Source organism: Sphaerodactylus townsendi, linkage group LG12 (genome assembly GCF_021028975.2).
Source record: "Sphaerodactylus townsendi isolate TG3544 linkage group LG12, MPM_Stown_v2.3, whole genome shotgun sequence".
NCBI lineage: Eukaryota > Metazoa > Chordata > Lepidosauria > Squamata > Sphaerodactylidae > Sphaerodactylus > Sphaerodactylus townsendi.
Window position 1 is genome coordinate 30,693,447 of NC_059436.1, and position 19,116 is coordinate 30,712,562.

Here is a 19,116-nt window from a genome sequence, read left to right on the forward strand (position 1 = left end):
GGCCCTGAAGAGTTTTGGGATCCTCAGGAATCCCAAATTTTGGGATCCTCAGGGATCCCTGACCTAGTGAAAAGCAAGGCTTTCTTTTATAGGGCAGCTTAAAAGGGTGGCAGCTCTTGTGGGTTTTTAAGCCCCCCTGAAAACCTGGCCTTGCTCTAATTACGGCAAAGCTACTGAGGGCAAGACCCAGCAGGCCAAAGGCTCCAGGAGAGCCTTATCTGAAACTACACCATCCAACCTTTCCTGGTGAGGAACATCTTGAGAACAAGAAGGATGAAACAGGCCTGCTTCCGAAGGGTGGCCATGTCATGAAGGGACGTCTGGAGAGAGGGAAAGGCGTTACCTACTCTTGTCTGTCCTCAACCATACTGTTTTCCAATGCAGTTTGGATCATGGTGGTATTATTACTCCCTAGTCCAGGGATCCCCAAACTACGGCCCGGGGGCCAAATGTGGCCCCCTGAAGGCATTTATCCGGCCCGCCAGGCATGGCGGCGATGGCTCCGCAGTGGGGGCTGAGGGAGAGGAGGAACCGGCCCCAACGGCTGTTGATTGCAATTACATGATGGCACCCCCAAATCTCCATGAATTTTCTGACCCAGAGTTGGAAACCTTACACGTGGCAACTCCTGCTCTACTCTTTCCCTCTCGGCTACAACGGCATGTGTTGCACTCAGGCTTTCTGTTCCGCCACACTCCCATTGGCATCAGCCAGGTTGGTGAATCGCTCGCTGGCTGCTAGGGAGGAAGAACCCAGGAAGATACCTAATCCTGGGTTAGATGGAATGTTTCATTGGGAAGTTCTGCTTTTTTTTTTTTTTTTTTTTACAGGGGAAGGTATTCCACAGCCTCCCCAACAATATTTGGAGCCCACCCTGTACTTGACATACTTTGGTCACTGTTCTAAAAATAGACCATGACAGAAAGGCTGAAAGGTGAAATCAAACATTTTACAATCATTTGTGCATAGGAATTTGTTCATAGTTTTTTTTTTAGTCCGGCCCTCCAACAGTCTGAGGGACAGTGAACTGGCCCCCTGTTTAAAAAGTTTGGGGACCCCTGCCCTAGTCCTTGGAGGAGTTAGAACTGGAGCCAGGCTAAATGCTGGGACCCTATGCAATCTCAGCAGCAAAGGAGTACAGCAAACAAGTATTGATGTTTTGAATCAGCAAATAAAAAACATGTATTGGGTGTTAATATCAAAGAAGACCTTACTCTGTGACAGGCTTCTGCTTGCTTACAAATATAAAATAACTGTGATACAATCCTTGCCTTGATGCCTCTCATTAGCCAGAGGGGCAGTTCGGTTCTCATTGTTTAGTTGGGAGTTGGGGGTAGCCAATGATGCACAGTGGTTGGGACATGGCAAGGTAAACACAGCAGCGAGGAAGCATACACCTCTCATGCAAGGTCCTCAGTTTGAGACTAGACAATAAATCCTTTGTCAGGGATGGAAAGGAGGAGCCAGCTCCAGAGAATCGCAAGCTACTCTGGCAGAGTAGGATGAACCCTGCCTCCTTCGTTGGGTTAATGTTAATGGGGATTTTACAGTCCTAGCCCAGCCTGATTGGTTTCTCATTTGTCAGACCAGGGCTGCTAATAACCGGAAGCCAGGGCAAAGGAGGACACGCTCCTCTGGGGCAGCCTCTGGGTTTGTCCTTCTCAAAGAATCTGCTGCCTGTAGTCCAGGAACAATTTCCAAGATGCTGAGCGCCTTCTTAGTCCCCCTGTTGCTGAGCAGGATGGAACCAGGCCTGGTAAGTGAGGGCAGGGAGCCAGCAGTGGGCTTGCTGGATTAAACTGGACTTCCAGTGGGGCAGGAAGTACTCACTTTGAAAATGTATTGGAGGCATGTGTGAGAGGGCTGGATTTTCCTCCATGAGCTGCCCTTCTGTTTATAAACCTTTGGAAATAGGTGACCAATTCTGGCCAACTTGAATCTTTGGGGGTGGGAGAAAGTTATTTCTAGCAAGACTCAGTATTGCCAGGCATTTGTCAAAGCTGCGCTTCTGACCCTGTGACTCTATGAGTTGGCAGGTGCAGTCTCTGTCCTGCACGACTAGCATACAAGTGGCTCTCTCTCAAATAATCCCTTAGTGGTAATATTCCACAGTCAGCATGTGTGGCTTTTTGCTGGTATGTGAAGAAGGCTGTGTAATGGATTAGTCTAATTGTTAGTAATTGGTTTGTGAAGAAGGCCTTTGGATTAGTCTAATTGTTAGTAATTGTAAGTGCAGTACTAGAGAGAAGCTAATTAAGACGAATTAGCCTTGGTATGACAAACTGCAGGCAGTTTCTGCAGGGAGATCCCAACCATGCTGTGAGTGAGAGGGATACGGGCCCAGGAGCATCAACAATCATAATTGACAGATTTATTTATACCCCACTTTTCTCTCCAATGGTGACCCCAAAAATGCAATATCTTACAATATCATTTCCCTCATGGTGACCCAAAGAATGCAATATCTTACAATATCATTTCCCTCATGTATTTTCTCTGCAAAAACAATCCTGTGAGATAAGTTAGGCTGAGAGTCTGCGATTGGCCCAAGATCACCCAACAAACTTCTATGGCAGAGTGGGGGTTTAAATCTGGGTTCCCAGATCCTAACCAAATATTCTGACCACTCCACCGTGATGGTTTCATGAAGTGTTGAAAATGTTGAGCAGCAGACACTGCCTCGTGGCCAACTAGGTTGCCCTGATTGAAGGATGGACACATTTTTTCCTACCACATAAACACAGAGGACTCCCTGCTGTTTCCTCTGTGGTACTGTGGGTCCATCCAATATGTCCAAGGCTTGCTCCTGTTTGCCACCCTTCAGTCCTCAACAAAGGAACCCGGATTGTAGTAAAACCAGAGGGGTACTTAAGGCGGCATTTCAGGGTGTTGGGGTAAAGATTGTGGAAAGATAACATTATTGGTGCAGAACAGGAAATGCATTGTTCTATGAGAACTTCTCCTTTAGGGCTGAGAAAAGGCGATGGGTAAGGAAGTGTAGATTGGTAGAAACATAAGCAAGATTTCTTTACAATAAAGATTAAGGCGATCAACAGTGCACACACTACAGATTCTGAAGAATCCAGCCCTAAACCAAATGGTTCTGGTGGGTTTTCTGGGCTGGGTGGCCGTGGTCTGGTGGATCTTGTTCCTAACGTTTCACCTGCATCTGTGGCTGGCATCTTCAGAGGTGTATCACAGAGGGAAGTCTGTTACACCAGACCATGGCCACACAGCCCGGAAAACCCACCAGAACCAGTTGAATCTGGCCACGAAAGCCTTCGACAATACCTAAACCAAATGTTTATAATTTAACCATGGTGCCAATGAATTTGTCTTTTTGGTTCGGAAAGCAGTCTAGTTTCTGCTGTTCTAATACCAGTACACATAAGCTTTCCTAGAGGACAAATTGTGGTTGTCCCAGAGTTGCCTGCTTTAGATCAGGCAAATGGTGCAGGTTAGAAGGCTAAGCACTCCAAACGGGGCCTGGAAGTTTGGTCTTGGGACTTTCCCTATGGGATTGTCTTCTCCAGGTTGGGAAATTCCTGGGAAAGCAGGGTTTGAGAAAAGGGGGCCTCAGCAGGGTATGAGGCCACGGACTCCACCCTCAAGCAGCCATTTTCTCCAGGGGAACTGATCTCTGTAGTGTGAAGATCAGTTATAATTCTGGGAGAACTCCAGGCCCTGTCTGGAAGATGGCAACCCTAATTTGACTCATTCAGTTCAGTGGAACTTGCTGCTTAGTAAGTGTGTGTGGGATTGCATTCTTAGTCTCTGTCACTACTCTGGTAATATGAAAATGATGTTCTGTACAGCACCTAAACTGGCCAGTCCCTGATTCCAAATCTTTTCAGTCTCCCTAAACCCTTCCAATTATTGGGGAGAGCAGAATTAGTTTAATAAATCATGCAGTATGAAATACGTTTGAGATCTAGTTGAATGAGCATTACTTATCCAGGGTGCAGAGTCTGGGCTCCTCGTCCTCGTCCTGAATTCTGTCTATATTCTGACCCTACTCCTCGCCCCCACTTCCTGCTGACTTGCTGTATTTCCTTTTTCTGGGCTCTGTGAAACCAAGACCGCTGCTCCTACACACACCCATAGTGCTGGATACTGCGCCTTCTATGAGACCTGTGGCAGGAACCCTGAGGTTACAGGAATTGTGCCTGCCATTGTGCCTTGTGTCTCCAACACGAAAGCCGTGCAGCTGTCCGGCAACCATCTCGAACTCCTGAAGTCGATCTGCCCTATGCTGTACAAAGGGGACAATGACACCTTTGCCTGCTGCTCTGCACAACAGCTGCAATCGTTGAGGATCAGCCTCGCCATGTCCCAAGGAATTCTCTCTCGATGCCCATCGTGTGTCGAGAACTTTGTCAACCTCTACTGCCAGAACACCTGCAGCCCAAATCAAAGCCAATTCATCAATATCACTCGTTTCTTTAACACCACCATTGATGGCCAACCAAAGCAGGGCGTCTTGGAGTACCAATGCTTCTACAATCAGGGTTTCGCTGACCGGTCCTTCAACTCTTGTAAGGGTGTCCGTTTGCCAGCTACTGGTGGCTATGCTATAGGTGCCATGTGTGGCAAATACGGGGCCACTTTGTGCAACACTCAGCGGTGGCTGGATTTCCAGGGGGACTCAGGCAATGGCCTGGCTCCTTTAGAGATCGCGTTCCACTTGATGCCAAATCACTCCGTTGTTGGGGGTGGCATTGTGCCACTCAATGAGACTACTTGGAAGTGTAGTGAACCTGTCAGAGGGACTGGGGACAGATGCTCCTGCCCAGACTGCCCTGATTCTTGTCCCCAGATCCAATCTCCTACACCTAAGCCTCCACCCTTTACAGTAGGTAAAATTAATGGGAACTTATTTGTGTTCCTGCTTCTCTCCTGCCTTCTCACGGCGGTTTTTCTGTCCATTCTGGTGTGGCAAAATTGTTCCTCAGCTAAGAAAGCAAAAAATCAGAGCCCCAAGTTGGTGAGGAACAAGTTAACCTGTTCTGAGAAGCTTAGCCAGGTTATCCACAACTTCCTGACTAGAACTTTCAGTAGATGGGGAACACTGATGGCCTCTTACCCTATCACAGTTATTGTCATTTCAACAGTGGTGGTGGTTGCACTCTCCTGCGGAATGGTATTTATCCAACTTACCACAGATCCTGTAGAGTTGTGGTCCTCCCCTGACAGCCGGGCCCGACAGGAGAAGGACTTCTATGATCAGAACTTTGGGCCTTTCTTCCGGACCAACCAGGTAATCCTGACAGCCAAGGGCCGTGCCAACTACACCTATGATTCTCTCATCCTGGGCAAGAAGAACTTCAACGGGATTTTGTCCATGGATGTGTTGCTGCAGCTGCTGCAGCTGCAGACAAAGCTGCAAAACATTGAGGTCTGGTCCGAAAAGCATGGCAGGACTATTTCTCTTCAAGATGTCTGCTATGCACCCTTGAACCCCCAAAATGCCAGCCTCTCTGATTGCTGTGTCAACAGCCTGTTGCAGTATTTCCAGAACAACGACACGCGCCTCAGTATGACGGCTAACCAGACAATGAAAGGAGAGACGGGCACGGTGGACTGGAGAGACCACTTCCTCTACTGTATAAAGTGAGTAACAGTTTATGACTCAACGTACATGACAGGCAAGGAGGGATGAGATGGCTAAATATGTCCCAGTGGGGATTAGAATTGCTTGAGTTTGGGTCTGACTGATTCCCATAGGAAGAGCCTGGAACAAATTCCCACTCCCATCTACATTTGACAGGTAATTCAAGGCAGATGGTTTCTTGACTGTAACACAGCCCAATTTCACATCCAGTAGTCTAAGGTAGCTGCTTTACTTTCTCCTTTCTCATGAGAAGCTGTGATCAAAGTTTGATCTACCCAGTGTGTGTGCTACACCAACACACACATATCTGCCTGATACTGAAGCAGATTTGTAGGTGACAAATGCAGGTCTTTAAGCATCTAGTCTTCCCAGAAGCGTAGCTCCAAGGGGATGGGGGGGTGTTTTGCGACGCACCAGGCGCACGCCCCTGTGGGGGTGTGGTGGGGGCATTCCAGGGTGGGGCGGAGGATCCACTGGTGCACTGGGCGCTTTCCCCCCTTGCTACACCTCTGAGTCTTCCCCAGTTCTGTCCTTTATGGATCTTTTAAGTCTGTGTACATGCAAGTGTGTGTGTAATATTTTTGTGAAATAAGGGAGAAATCTACCAAATAATAAGGCTGACTTTACTAACTACCTGCAAGGGAAAATATGGAGAGACCGAAAGAGATAACTATCATCGTAATTCTCTAATGTACAACTATCATTTCTTATTCGAAATTCTTGTCTGCCTAAAAGCAATGTTTACATCTCAGTGACAGTGTTACATTTTCTAAGTACATTTATTCTACCCGCAATAAGTTCCAATGGAGCCTGCCTTTCTAAGTGTATGATGCCCCTGATTAACAGAAATTGAAGAGAACCAGGAGATAAAAGGGTCTTTCTTTTCTGGGGGTTGAGTGAAAGAACCTGTATTGTGGAAAGGGGGATTGAATGTGCGTGTGACAGGAAAAAGAAGTATACTATCGAGGCCAGAGCGAGGGGGAACTGAGCCTGCACCCCTGCCATGCCCCCTCTTGTCCCCACCATGCCCCTGCACTGTTGTGCGCCCAGTGCGTCACGCCCCCCCCCCCCCACGTTAAACCACTGTGTACTATAGAGGATGAACTTTGGGTAGATGATTCAGGAAGAAGAGGAGAAAGTGGGAGCTTCAAAGGGTAGACTCTGTGTAGTCACATTCCCACTGAGCTCCCTCCCCGCCCCAGGCTCTGCCTCCCAGAATTTCACAAGCCAGAGTTACCAACCATAACTTGTTCGGTGACAATTATACTTTTGGCATGCCTGACAAGATGTAAACACGTATGGAACTGGCTTGTTGAAATTTTACTTGGGGCCTCTGATCCTTGTGAAAGGATGGTTCTATTTTTTGCTAGCTCCAAAGAAGTTTCCATCTAATGTTCTGGGTGGGGATGTTTGCATACCTGCCAGCTGGTTCACATCCTGTTTGACAGTGGTGATCAGGTAGCCAATTCACAGCGCGTCTGCCTCTATTTGAAGGAACAGGCTACTCACAACCATCAGAAGTGGACTCTGAACTGATGATGAATTAGCTGGGAGGGGGTTTCTGATCTCCTCCTGTGGAAGTTTTACTTTGTACCCATGAAAGGTGTTTTTGCGGGTGGGGGTGGGGGGTCAGGAGCTGACTCCCAGCTAATTGCAGCTATTAGCTGTAAGTCAGGTTCTTCTCAGGCTTGCTGAAATGCAGCAAAGGGTATGTGGTGATTAAAAGTCCAGCTGATTGTACTTTTCGCCCCCCCCCCCCCGAAGGGTTTTCTGCAACCCAACTTGGGTTGCAGAAAAAATAAGATAAACAGTATTTTAAAACTCTGCAATGGGGAGATTAGAAGTCAACCATTTCTGTTTCCACCCCCTAGGCTGGAGTAAATGGAAGAAAGACAATCTGTTTCTTCTCTTTTTCTTGTAACCGGGAAATCAAAAGCTAATCACTTCTGATCTCTAACTTCACCATGTAGCACGTTTTCTGAGAGGGCTGGATCAGAAACTCATTCCCAGCTGATCCCCCCTCATCTCTGTTGCAGCATAATAAATCCTGTGTATAAGAAAGTACTGAAAAATCTGCTGAGAGGCATCCTCAGATACAAGAGGCAGCTGCAGATTTGTTCAATAGTTGTTTAATGCAAGACAACCATACAACCCCTTGGTATGATCAAACTCACCATCCCAGGCTCCGTCCACAAATCTCCAGGAATTTTCTTACCTGGAGTTGGCAACCCTGCTACTCTCCTATGGCTCAACTCACAGTGCCAAGGAAGGGCCCCTGTTACTTGTTAATGTTGCTTCATCTCCAGTCCAATCACCACTGAATAGTTCAGGGCCCATCCAGAAGACTGCTTTTTGCTCTAATGGAGACCCAGAATGTTGTAGGTATCTCTTTGCTTAATTCAACTGGGAAGGGCTTCCCCCTCTGCTTTTCTACTTATGGCACTGTCTTGTTCTCCTAGCTCACCACTCTCCTTCCAAGACATCACAGAACTGAAGCTGAGTTGTATGGCAGACTATGGAGCGCCTGTGTTTCCATTCCTGGCAGTAGGGGGTTACCCAGGTAGTATGACTTTTCACAAGTATGACTTTTCACAAAGAGATCATAGGTTGAAAATTAATGTCCATGTTAGCCATGTGATTCATCTTATTAGAGACTCTTCCTTCTCCCAAGTTCTTGTCTGTAACTTGGAATTTAGATTCAGTATAATCTAAGCAAGAGATATGGTTCCCGCAACACTAAAAGGGAACAGCTGTTTCCGTCCATCATGATCTACATTCATAAACCTTCCTGGCCTATGAAGGGAAAAGCCAGAAAGGATCCATCTTGCTGCTGAATTGCTGGGGAAGATTAAAACAGCCCAGGAACATTAGCTGAGTGGCCCCAATGATACTGAGTACATCACAGGAACCACTCAATTCAAACCAGCTCGTAGTAATGACTGCTGGCGTAGGCTTGCCTTTTGCTGCTGGCTGGGTCCAAGCCGAGAGGACTATGTCACTGCCAGCATCTCAAGGGCAAACTGCTGAGCCAGGAGGTCTCTAAAATGTAGCCACTGGGACCATTCTCAGTAAGCTGAGAGGCCGTTGTGGCTCTGTTACTGTGCGAGTCCTTCATATACACAAATCCAACCCTTGCCCCAAGGCAGGGCTAGACAGAAGTCTCCACAATCCACATTTTTCTGACAGAAGAAAGCTTGGAAAGGTATGAGTGATTAGCTTGGTCAGAGGAGGACAAAGCTGAAGATTCTTAAAAAGCAGCCCAGCCCATGGACTAGAAAAAATCCAGGCCTCCCTGTCACCAGTCACTGAGATGATGCCCGAGGCAATTTCAGTCCTTCCTATCTACATTCAGCTCCACAGAAGGAACTCCTGACCCAGTTCCATCCAAGGGGATTCTGATCATTCCTGAGTTAATCATTTATGGCACTGAGGGCTTCTCGGCATGATGGTGAGCATTATGGATGGCAGAGGGATCTCCTTGGCCAGTTGCCTGGTGTCTTATCGTCAAGGCTGATCACTTGAGATGATTTCTGGGCAGGTCAGCTCAGGTGAGCAAAGAAACAAGTAAAAATACAAGACTCTGAAATACTAAGCTACTCTGGTGAGCGTAGGACATCATCTTTCACCCGGAGACAGCAACTGTTTCTGTCACACCGCCAGAGGTGCTTAGGCCTAGTTTCAGGCAGGTAACCATGTTAGTTTACCACAACAGAACAAAATTCAAGTCCAATTGTAAGAACAACATAATTTCCAAGGGTATGAATTTTCATGAGTCAATGCACATTTGGTCAGATTAATGAGATATAGGCCAAGGCATCTCTGGTGTGCTTCCCCTCCACCCCCATCCCCACACTATATTGGCCATGCTGGCAGGGGCTGATGGGAATTGTAGTTCATGAGCATCTGGAGAGCCGCAGGTTGCAGACCCCTGATATAGAAGAAGAAGAGTTTGGATTGCCTGCGGTTGTGTGTCCACCTGATTCGTGATGTCCTTTCTATTTGTTGCACAGGAGAGGAATACTCTGAGGCTCAGGCACTCATCCTTACCTTTTCCTTGAACAACTACCCCAAAAGCAACCCCCGTTTTGATATGGTGATGTTGTGGGAGAAGCGATTCCTGGAGATTGTACAGGAATTCCAGAAGCAATATGTTGACGAGTATTCTGTTGCCTACATGGCTGAGGTAATTCTCCTCTAGCTATCAAGAGGTTTGATCATAGTCATATGCAGATGAGTGGGTCGACCCTTCCGCTTGTTCCGGGCGGGACCTGTCGCCTAAGGGGTGACGCGTCCTGAGTGAGCGCATCGATTGGGCTGCCGCCCTTCCTCCTCCTCCTCCTCCTCCTCCTCCTCCTCCTCCTCCAGCGATTGAGAAACGGTGGGGTGCCGATATGTCATTTTGGTGCAGATATGTCTAAAAATGTACCCCCTGCAGGCACCAATGACCTGGTGCAAAACAATTTTTGGGTCATGTGTGGTGGGATGTGCCCATGCTGAGGGCATCCAGCACTGCCAGAGTTTTGCCCCTGAGGGCTCCAAGGTTTGCCTCCGTTAATCGCCCCTGGCCCGAAGACCTAAGTATAAGTTGGCCAGTTGCCAGCAAAACAAATATTGATGCCCCCCTCGTCCCTGTGGGGCCCCTAGGCTTCAGCCTACTCAGTTTTATAGATAATATGATCCCGGTCCTGGGTGTCAGGGAGTACCATCCTTGATCATGGATGCAAAAGCCTGGCGGGATTATAACTCAACAGAACTTATAACTTTTGCAGGAGTGGGAGGCCAATTAGATTGGTCCATCTTTAGAGTCTAATACAGCCAAATGGACTCCAGTTGGCCAACACAGAATTTCTGATAGCTATGGCTGGGGCTCCTCCTGCCACAGTCGTAGTTGATGTACGGAATTAGGAAATGATGTACGGAATTAGGAAATGATGTACGGAATTAGGGTGACAAATGCTCAGGTGGGTGACATAACTGCTCCCAAGTATCCTGATCCTGCTTAAAGAACACGTTTAGCTCCTTGCCTTGCTGAGGACCAGAGTGGGTTTTCTTGTGTGGGAAAGGCTTAGCTGAGCTGTTGTTGCCCCTTGACCTCTGATCTGATTGGTGCTTTCTAACCATCTCCTGTATTTCCCCCACACACTTCAGCGCTCCCTGGAGGATGAAATTAGCCGCACCACCTGGGAAGACCTTAGTATCTTTGGTATCAGCTATCTGGTGATCTTTGCATACATCACGCTGGCTTTGGGCGAGTACTCCAGCTTCAGACGTCTCCTGGTATGAAAGGCGGTTTGTGGATGGGCAAGGGGCGAGGAGTCAGGCAGCCCAGGATGGGGAAATTTGTCCATGTAGATGTGATTTCAGCTTGCTTTCTATGGCTAACAAAATTAAAGGAACCGTGTATGGTTCATTTATGAGCACACCAGTTGGATTATTATATAATAATAAGCCCCTAGAGGATGGGGCGGTATAAAAGTTTAATAAATAAATAAATAAATAATAATTGTTTTGTGCTGTGGTATGTTTTATGTATGATATAACAGAAGTGTAGTAACTTTGTTTTAATTTGGGGAAAAAATCCTCAAAGTGTAACCAGTACAGTTTAAAAATAGGTTATTAAGCTAACCAAGTACATTACAAAAGCTGCTTGAATTATAATACTGAGATGGTCTCGTTGGCAACCATTCTTTGGATTGCTTTACAACCTAGATATGTGGAGGTAAAAATACATTTAGCCCATACACAGTTCCTTTTATTTGGCTAGTTTCTCCACTTTGTATTCATCTCTTGATTGCCTTCTATGGCTGTTAAGACTTGGTGGCAAGAGTAATAGGGTGAGCCTGGAGCAGAGCTGTAGCCCTGGGCTAAAACCTAGAGTTGGATCCCCCACAATGGGCAGCCACTCCACCACGACCAAATTTTTTTTGTACCAGGACATTGGTGCCTGCAGGGGGTGCATTTTTAGACATATCAGCACCAAAACTTCAGCATATCATCAGGAGACTGTCCTTATGCTACTTCCCATGTTTGGTGAAGTTTGGTTCAAGGAGTCCAAAGTTATGGACTCCCAAAGGGGGTGCCCCATCTCCCATTGTTTCCAATGGGAGCTAATAGGAGATGGGGGCTACAGTTTTGAGGGTCCATAACTTTGGCCCCCCTGAACCAAACTGCACCGGCTTGGGGGGGGTGCCATCATCTCCAGATGATACCCTGAAATTTTGGTGCTGATACATCCAAAAATGCACCCCTGGGAACATCCTAGAAATTTGCCCAAGAATCTTTGTTCTGCATTGAGTTTTCTGCATTGCTGTCAATGGGGATTGCAGGCTGTGGGGGGCACATTTCTGAAGGCACAGTCTCAAAACTTTCAGGGTCTCATCAGACAACTTCCCTAATGATCCCCCTCAAGTTTGGTGCAGTTTGGTTCAGGGGGGCCAAAGTTATGGACCCTCAAAACTGGCAGCTATCCTATTAGCTTCCATTACCTAAAACAATGATAGGGGTGAGCTTTACACAAGGAGTCCATACTTTGGACTCGGTCGCTCTCACCAAATGTGGGGATAGCATAGGATAGTCTCCACAGTAGAGTACGCTGAAATTTTGGTGCCGCTAGCCTAAAAACTGCACCCCCTGCAGGCCGAAAATGGAAAACCACTAAAATACCCCAAAACGAACCCAGCATTTTGATGCCCCCCACAAAGTGATGCCCTGGGCAGCTGCCCACCTTGCCCAATGGGCATTACGCCAGTGCTTGGTGGGGGTGTTTTTCAACAGAGCAGAATGCACAGAGTACCAAAAGCCACCCACCATTATCCCAAAAGAAATAGTGTCTAAAACAAAAGCAGAGAAAGTAACATGGCACACACTTGCAAAAAGCACAGTGCAAATGCTTGAACTTCTGTTAGGAAGAGATGGACAGTTTTGGCAGCAAACATACTCTTGATTTGTCAAAGGCTTTCGCGGCCGGATTCAACTGGTTGTGGTGAGTTTTCCAGCCCATGTGGCTGTGGTCTGGTGGATCTTCTTCCTGACGTTTTGCCTGCATCTGTGGCTGGCATCTTCAATGTGTAACAGACTTCCCTCTGTGATACACCTCTGAAGATGCCAGCCACAGATGCAGGTGAAATGTTAGGAACGAGATCCACCAGATCACGGTTATACAGCCCGGAAAACCCACCACAACCATATTCTTGATTGCTCTTATCAAGACTTGATGTTCATAGATTCAGAATGATGGGAACACCACCCCCTCCCCCATTTTCTGCACTCTGTTTTATGAACAGAATTTAATATACAAAACAGCATGTCCACAAAGATGAATATTTTATGGGCACAGCAGTTGTCCACTCTTATTTTTCAAAAACTTGTAAGACAGAATCTTTGGTAGCTACAGAACATTAACAGGTCTAGGACTATGTTCTGCATAGATGCCCCCCCTGCCCCACCCACCAGAGCTTCCAAAATGTAGATGATTAAAGAGACAAAATTAGAGAGTCTTGATTTCCCCAAGAGCTCACAGTACTGGGAAAGTAACACAGTTTGTTTTCATATGACGGTTGTGAGTAGCGAGGGCCCAGAAGCAATCGTTGCCTTTGGGATCTGTGATGGTTCTTAGGAGTATATTGCCGAAGGCTTTCACCGCTGGAATCAACTTGCTGTTGTGGGTTTTCCAGGTTGTGTGGTCTGTGACATACTACTAAAGATGCCAGCCACAGATGCAGGTACAATGTTAGGAGCCAAAAATACCAGACCACAGCCACACTGCCCAGAAGATTCACAACAGCCTGGAAAACTCACAACAGCTGGCTCTTAGCAGATTTGCTCTTTCCTTAATCATTGGCAGAATTTGCCCAAATGCTTTTTAATTTGGAGGGGGGGGGGTGTTTCCATAATCTTGAGGACTTGATGCATGCTCCTAAAATGTTTTTGTTCCACCATTCACAACCATAGGCTTTTAGTCTTTGCATGCTTACAAACCACGGGAAGGCAGGATTCAGGACTAGCCTTCATGGGACAGCTCATCACAGCACCAGTTAAAGGAGAAAGTCCCCACCTGTAATCACCCTGACATCCTTATCTTTCACATTGTTTCCCGCCACTGTAGCTGTTGTCCTTAACATGTGACTTCTTTTTCAGGTAGACTCCAAGATTACACTAGGACTCGGTGGAATCCTGGTGGTGCTGGGAGCTGTGATATCCTCTTTGGGATTTTTCTGTTATGTGGGATTGCCCTCTTCCCTCATAATTATCGAGGTTGTTCCCTTCCTGGTCTTAGCAGTTGGTGCTGATAACATCTTCATCTTTGTGTTGGAGTACCAGGTACAAAACATGTCAATGAGGTCAGGGACAAAAAGACTTGGATCCCTAGGCAGCTTTTCCTTAGAATTGTGGGAAACGGAGGGATAACTGTGAGCAGAGGACATGGTATTACCATGCTATTTTTTGGACTAGCATGGGTTTCAAACTCAGTTGATACAAAGGTGTAGCAAGGGGGGAAAGCGCCCGGTGCACTGCTGCGTCCTCCACCCCCGTCCTGCCCTGGAACACCCCACCACACCCCCAGAATGCCGCTTGAAGTGGGTGCAACTACGAAGTCAGCAGTGCGAAGAACGCAAGACGAGACGCGGAGATATCATCCGGTGGAGAGAGCCAGCAGCGGGAGCGCGGGGGTCCGTGATCCTGGCAACTCTGCCGCATGCTAGTCTCTTGGCACTTTTTATTAGAGTTCTCATGGGGGCGTGCAAAGGGGTGGATCGATAGGAGAGCGCGAGAGCGGGACAGCGGGAGATCATCATGTGATGTATGATCTCATCTGGCTGCTACGTGCGGGGAGAGGTGTCCGCGTCTGGGTCTAATCCTCACCTGGGGGCGAAGGCTCTATTGTCCCTTTGTCTAGGACACCGTGGCGGTGGTTTCGTGTAGCCAGATGGGACATGACCCGCATGACTCATCAGGGGGGGGGTGGAGGGATGGGAGGTTTTGGCAGTGCGCACTTCAGAAGGCCGTAGATTGGTTACCGGTGTGCCAGCCAGCTTCTGCCTACAGTTCTGCTGGGTTAGCGGCTCATCCCTACATCTCCTCCTTTTTTACATTTTAGAAGGAAGGCCGAAATGGTGGGAGCAATTTTAAGGAGGACGCTTTACCTCCTCCTCGGCTTCTATTGCCAAGCTGGTCGAGTTGCCTGGTGCAACACCAAGGACTTGAGTCAGCTGATGTAAAGGAGAGTCAAAGGGTTTCTTACACAGATTCAAGGCAACATTAGAGATGCATTGAATAAGGCAAGATCCGACGACGAGGTATACAATCAAACCAATGCAGAACTGTACAATAATACTTAACCATCCCCCCGGCAGCCAGCTCCAGAGGGCTGACCACCGGTGGGGCAATACGTTATACTTTAGATTGGATACAACATCTTGCAACTCACGCACTTTCATATGAATCAAATGGGAATTATCAGAGAGATTAAAACAACACATATTATGTACATTCTCACAACCTTGGTGATGCAGTAACAACAAATAATCAATAGCGGCACGGTTATCTGAAGTCGCTTGACGAAGTTCTTGCTGCTCAGAGGCCAGGGCATCCAGAGCGATGGAGGTAGAATTGATGGACTTCGCAAGGGCACAGGCCAGCCGGCCAATTGTCTTAGCGTTGTAAGGAGCAAGTCCGGGGACTCCCACTAGGGAAGTCGCGAGGGAGACGAACTCTGCTCCGGAGAGGGTGACCGCGTCGCTCCAGCAAGAGGGGTCGAGGGGTAGAGTGGAGCGGCGGCGGCGGCGCCCGGGTTCCCTCAAAGAGGTGGGAGTCCCCAGAGGCAAGAGAACGATGGGTAGAGGCTGACTGAGAACCAGCCAAAAGAGTTCCGAAGCGGGAGAGTCGGGCAGGGATGTAGTTATCTCGGTGTTGTAGGAGGCAAGTCCCAGGTTTTCGCGGGCGAGGGCGGCGAGGGGAGGTATGTTCCGGCGACAGTCAAATGACTGGAGATAATGGTGAATCCTAAGGGTTAAGATTCTGCAGGGGGTGACCAATCGTCACCGGGGAGGTGCAGCTGTGCGAGTAGATGCCGATGGCTGCGGAATCCGCAGCAGTAACCACAAAGTTGGCAACTTGGGGGCTTTTGGGCGTTTTGCGGCAGCTCTGTTGTTGAGACAGCCTCCGGGTTAGACTGGTCGCTGCTCTGACGCCTCCGTAGGTTATCTGGGTCCTCGGGTAGTTCCGGTGCTGGCGGCGGGCTTGTCAAGGCTACAGGGCGGGGCTCTCCAGGGGGACCTGTCTCGTCCTCGGGGTGGGGCCCGTCTTCGTTTGGTGTTGCTCCTCGGGCTGGTCGGACATGTCGGGCTGGGATCCATAGGGGACCTGTAGGGAGAAGGACTGAAGCATACCCCCTTCCCCAGGTTATGAGAGGGGCCGGCCCCCACCAGGTTCGGTCTGGGAGCTGGCGGTAGTAGACGTTGGTGTGGGGGAGGGGTTCTGACTGCCTAAAGTGTCTTTCTACGGGCGTGATCTGCTGCCCAGAAGGTAGGGCGAGCAAGTTTAAATGGTTGATGGTGAAGAGTACTTTTGAGACTGTCTGCTGGATGCAGCCTAGATGGGGGGGGCCCACCTCCCCTTTCTTTAGTTTGTTTAACTAGAATTTCCTTAAAATTGCGATTGGCTCTTTCAACGATGGCTTGACCCGTGCTATTGTAAGGGATCCCGTGTGTTAGTACGATTCCCCAGTTGGTGCAAAACTGAAGCATTGCTGCGGAGGAATATGCGGGCGCGTTGTCTGTTTTTAGGCGGAGGGGGCGGCCCATGACGGTAATGCATGCGAAAAGGTGTTTGATGACGTGATTGGTAGTTTCGCCACGAAGTGGTGTGGCCCAAACTTACCCCGAGTAGGTATCCACAGTTACATGCAGGTGCTTCCAGGGGGCTAAGGCAGGGACCAGGGTTACGTCCATCTGCCATAAGTCGTTCGCTAGGGCTCCTCTCGGGTTTACCCCGGGATCTGAAGAGGGGCCAAGGCGTGAGCACTGGGTACAAGACTTCACGATAGATTGTGCCTGATTGAGGGGGATGTGGCAGGACCGAGCGAGGGCTTTTGCCCCCTGATGGAAGAAATCATGAGATTGAAAGGGGTCGGAAAAAAGGGTAGAGACGTGGGTAGCGCTATCCGCGCGTTGGTTTCCCTCACTGAGAGGGCCTGGGAGTGGCGTGTGGCTGCGCATATGGCCCACAAAGTACCGAGAGGTTCTGGATGCCAGCAGATTTCGCAATGTTAGGAAGAGACTCATGAGGTTTGAGTCGATCCGGGGAGCGATGTAGGCTCCGGGTAAGTGGTCAATCACGTGCGCTACATATTGTGAGTCGACCAGGAGATTGAAAGGTTGGGGGAAGGTTTGAAAGGCTAAGATGGCTGCGGCGAGTTCGCTCCGCTGGGCTGAGGCTTGGGGCGGTGTATAGGCAGTTTGCCACTGTCCGTTTTGTTGAAAGGCGATGGCGCCGATGCGTTTACTGCCGTCAGCGAAGATGGTGGGGGCGCCCTGGAGTGGTATAGAGGCTGCTAGGGGTCGGATGGGACAAGAGGTAGAGTGAAGGAGAGTAAAGCGAGGATCTGGAGGGAGGTGAAAGAGGACTTCTCCCAGAAAACCCTCTAGGGCTAGTTGGAGGGGTGAGGAGGCATTCAGAAGATGTTGGAACTCTGATCTGCTCAGAGGCATGATGATTTTTTCGGGGTCCCACCCGACCATCACCAAGGTGCGTTGTCGCCCTTGGTTGATAAGGTCCGCGTAAAGCTGGCCTGGGGTGGAAAGGTTCTTGGCGGGTACGTGAGGCAGGTAGAGCCACTCAACTAAAAAGGTTTGTGGCGGTCAGGTGTATCCCAAGACTCCAGTTGGAAGGGGGGGCGTATCTAAAAGAAAGAGGGAGAGGGGCTGATCCTTGAGGGGGACTCGATCCACCCACCGGCGAGCTAGAACTTCCTTTATCGCTTGAAAGGCGTCCTTGTGCTTCTGAGTGAGTTGGATCTTGTCCCCCGGATCTTTTTAAGCTTCAGAGGGAGTACCGCTGGAGAATAGGGGAAGCTGAGGCAGAGGGGTGGTGAGAGGCTTAAGAAGGCGACCCAATTAAGTGTTCCAAGAAGTTGTTGTAGCTGGAGGAGCGTGGGCGTGTCTGGAATTTGCATTTCTGGTAGGATGGGGGAGGAGTAGGAATGAAGGAGCTTGTGTCCCAGGTACAGAAATGGCTCATCCCTTTGCACCTTTTCAGGAGCGATATGCAGGCCCGACTGTTTTAGTGTGTCGGCCAGCAATGCCACCCATGGCGGGGGGATAGTTGGTGCAGCGATTAAGATGTCGTCCATATAATGGATGACCATGGCCTCGGGCGCCCTGGCGCGAAATGGAGCTAGGGCATGATGAACAAAATACTGGCACAAGGTGGGGCTGTTGAGCATTCCCTGGGGCAGGACCTTCCACTGGTACCTGGCCGTGGGCTGCTGATGGTTGAGGACTGGTACAGTGAAAGCGAAGCGCGTCCGGTCCCCAGGGGAAAGGGGGATACAAAAGAAACAGTCCTTCAGATCGACAACCAGGACCTGATAGTCCGAGGGGATAAGATTAGGGTTGGGTAGGCCACACTGAAGAGGGCCCATGGGTTGGATGCAGGCGTTTACTGCTCTGAGATCTTGGAGCAGTCGCCATCGGCCGCTCTTCTTTTTGATTACGAAGACGGGTGCGTTCCATGGTGATGTGGAGACCTCAATGTGGCCTGCAGCTAGCTGTTCCTCCACGAGCTGGTGCATGGCAACCAGCTTCTCCCTGGGCAGCGGCCATTGCTCCACCCAAACCGGGGTCTCGGTGGTCCATGTGAGGGGAAGAGCGGTGGGGGCGGATTCATTCATTTCGGACTCCCCAAGGGCGGCGGGGCGGATGATGGGCTGCCGTCCGGATTTTGGCGCAGCCCGTTCTCCCCCTTCCCCCCAGGCGCGCAGGCAAACCTCTGCTGGCCACTGATCAGGCTGCCTGGTTGCCCTGCCGACGGCCATATTGGTGTCAGCGGCACCCTGGTAGTTACCTGGGCCCTCGGCCTTCATTGGGTGGGCGGCGGGTTGCTCCCGAGGCGGGAGGATCAGCGGTGCGCAGCTGGTCCCACGGGGCAGTTCCTGCAGGACGTTTGCCCACACCGGGGTGTGGGCGGGTCCCGGGCAAGTGGGGTCCACGGCCTCTGGAATGACGGACAGTCCTCGCTGAATGGCGGGGGTCTTGGGCGGGGTTGACCTGATGGGTCCTGAGGGAGCGGGGTTACTATGCCGGGTTTTGGGCGGCCTTGGGGGTCTTCGCCTCCTGGGGAGGAGGATCCTCTCCTCCGTCGGGATTGTAGGCTCCCCCGCCGGGCAGCCTACACTCCCTTCGGAAGTGTCCTGGTCTGCCGCAATTGAAGCACTTATCCTGGGGCTGTCCCCTGGTGGTGGAGAGCGCTGCGGCTAGGAGGCTGGCTTGGTGGGCGAAGGACCCGAT

General features: G+C 49.6%; 1 protein-coding gene across 1 annotated transcript in view; it reads left to right on the top strand.

Annotated features, from left to right (window-relative positions):
• Positions 1-1,702: 1,702 nt before the first annotated feature.
• Positions 1,703-19,116, top strand: part of NPC1L1 (NPC1 like intracellular cholesterol transporter 1) — a 30,655-nt gene continuing 13,241 nt past the window's right edge. The window contains exons 1-7 of the mRNA XM_048512126.1: positions 1,703-1,756; positions 4,079-5,610; positions 8,071-8,171; positions 9,622-9,794; positions 10,760-10,888; positions 13,748-13,930; positions 16,767-16,778. Coding sequence (XP_048368083.1) covers positions 1,703-1,756; positions 4,079-5,610; positions 8,071-8,171; positions 9,622-9,794; positions 10,760-10,888; positions 13,748-13,930; positions 16,767-16,778 — 2,184 coding nt within the window. The remainder of the gene's footprint in view (positions 1,757-4,078; positions 5,611-8,070; positions 8,172-9,621; positions 9,795-10,759; positions 10,889-13,747; positions 13,931-16,766; positions 16,779-19,116) is intronic.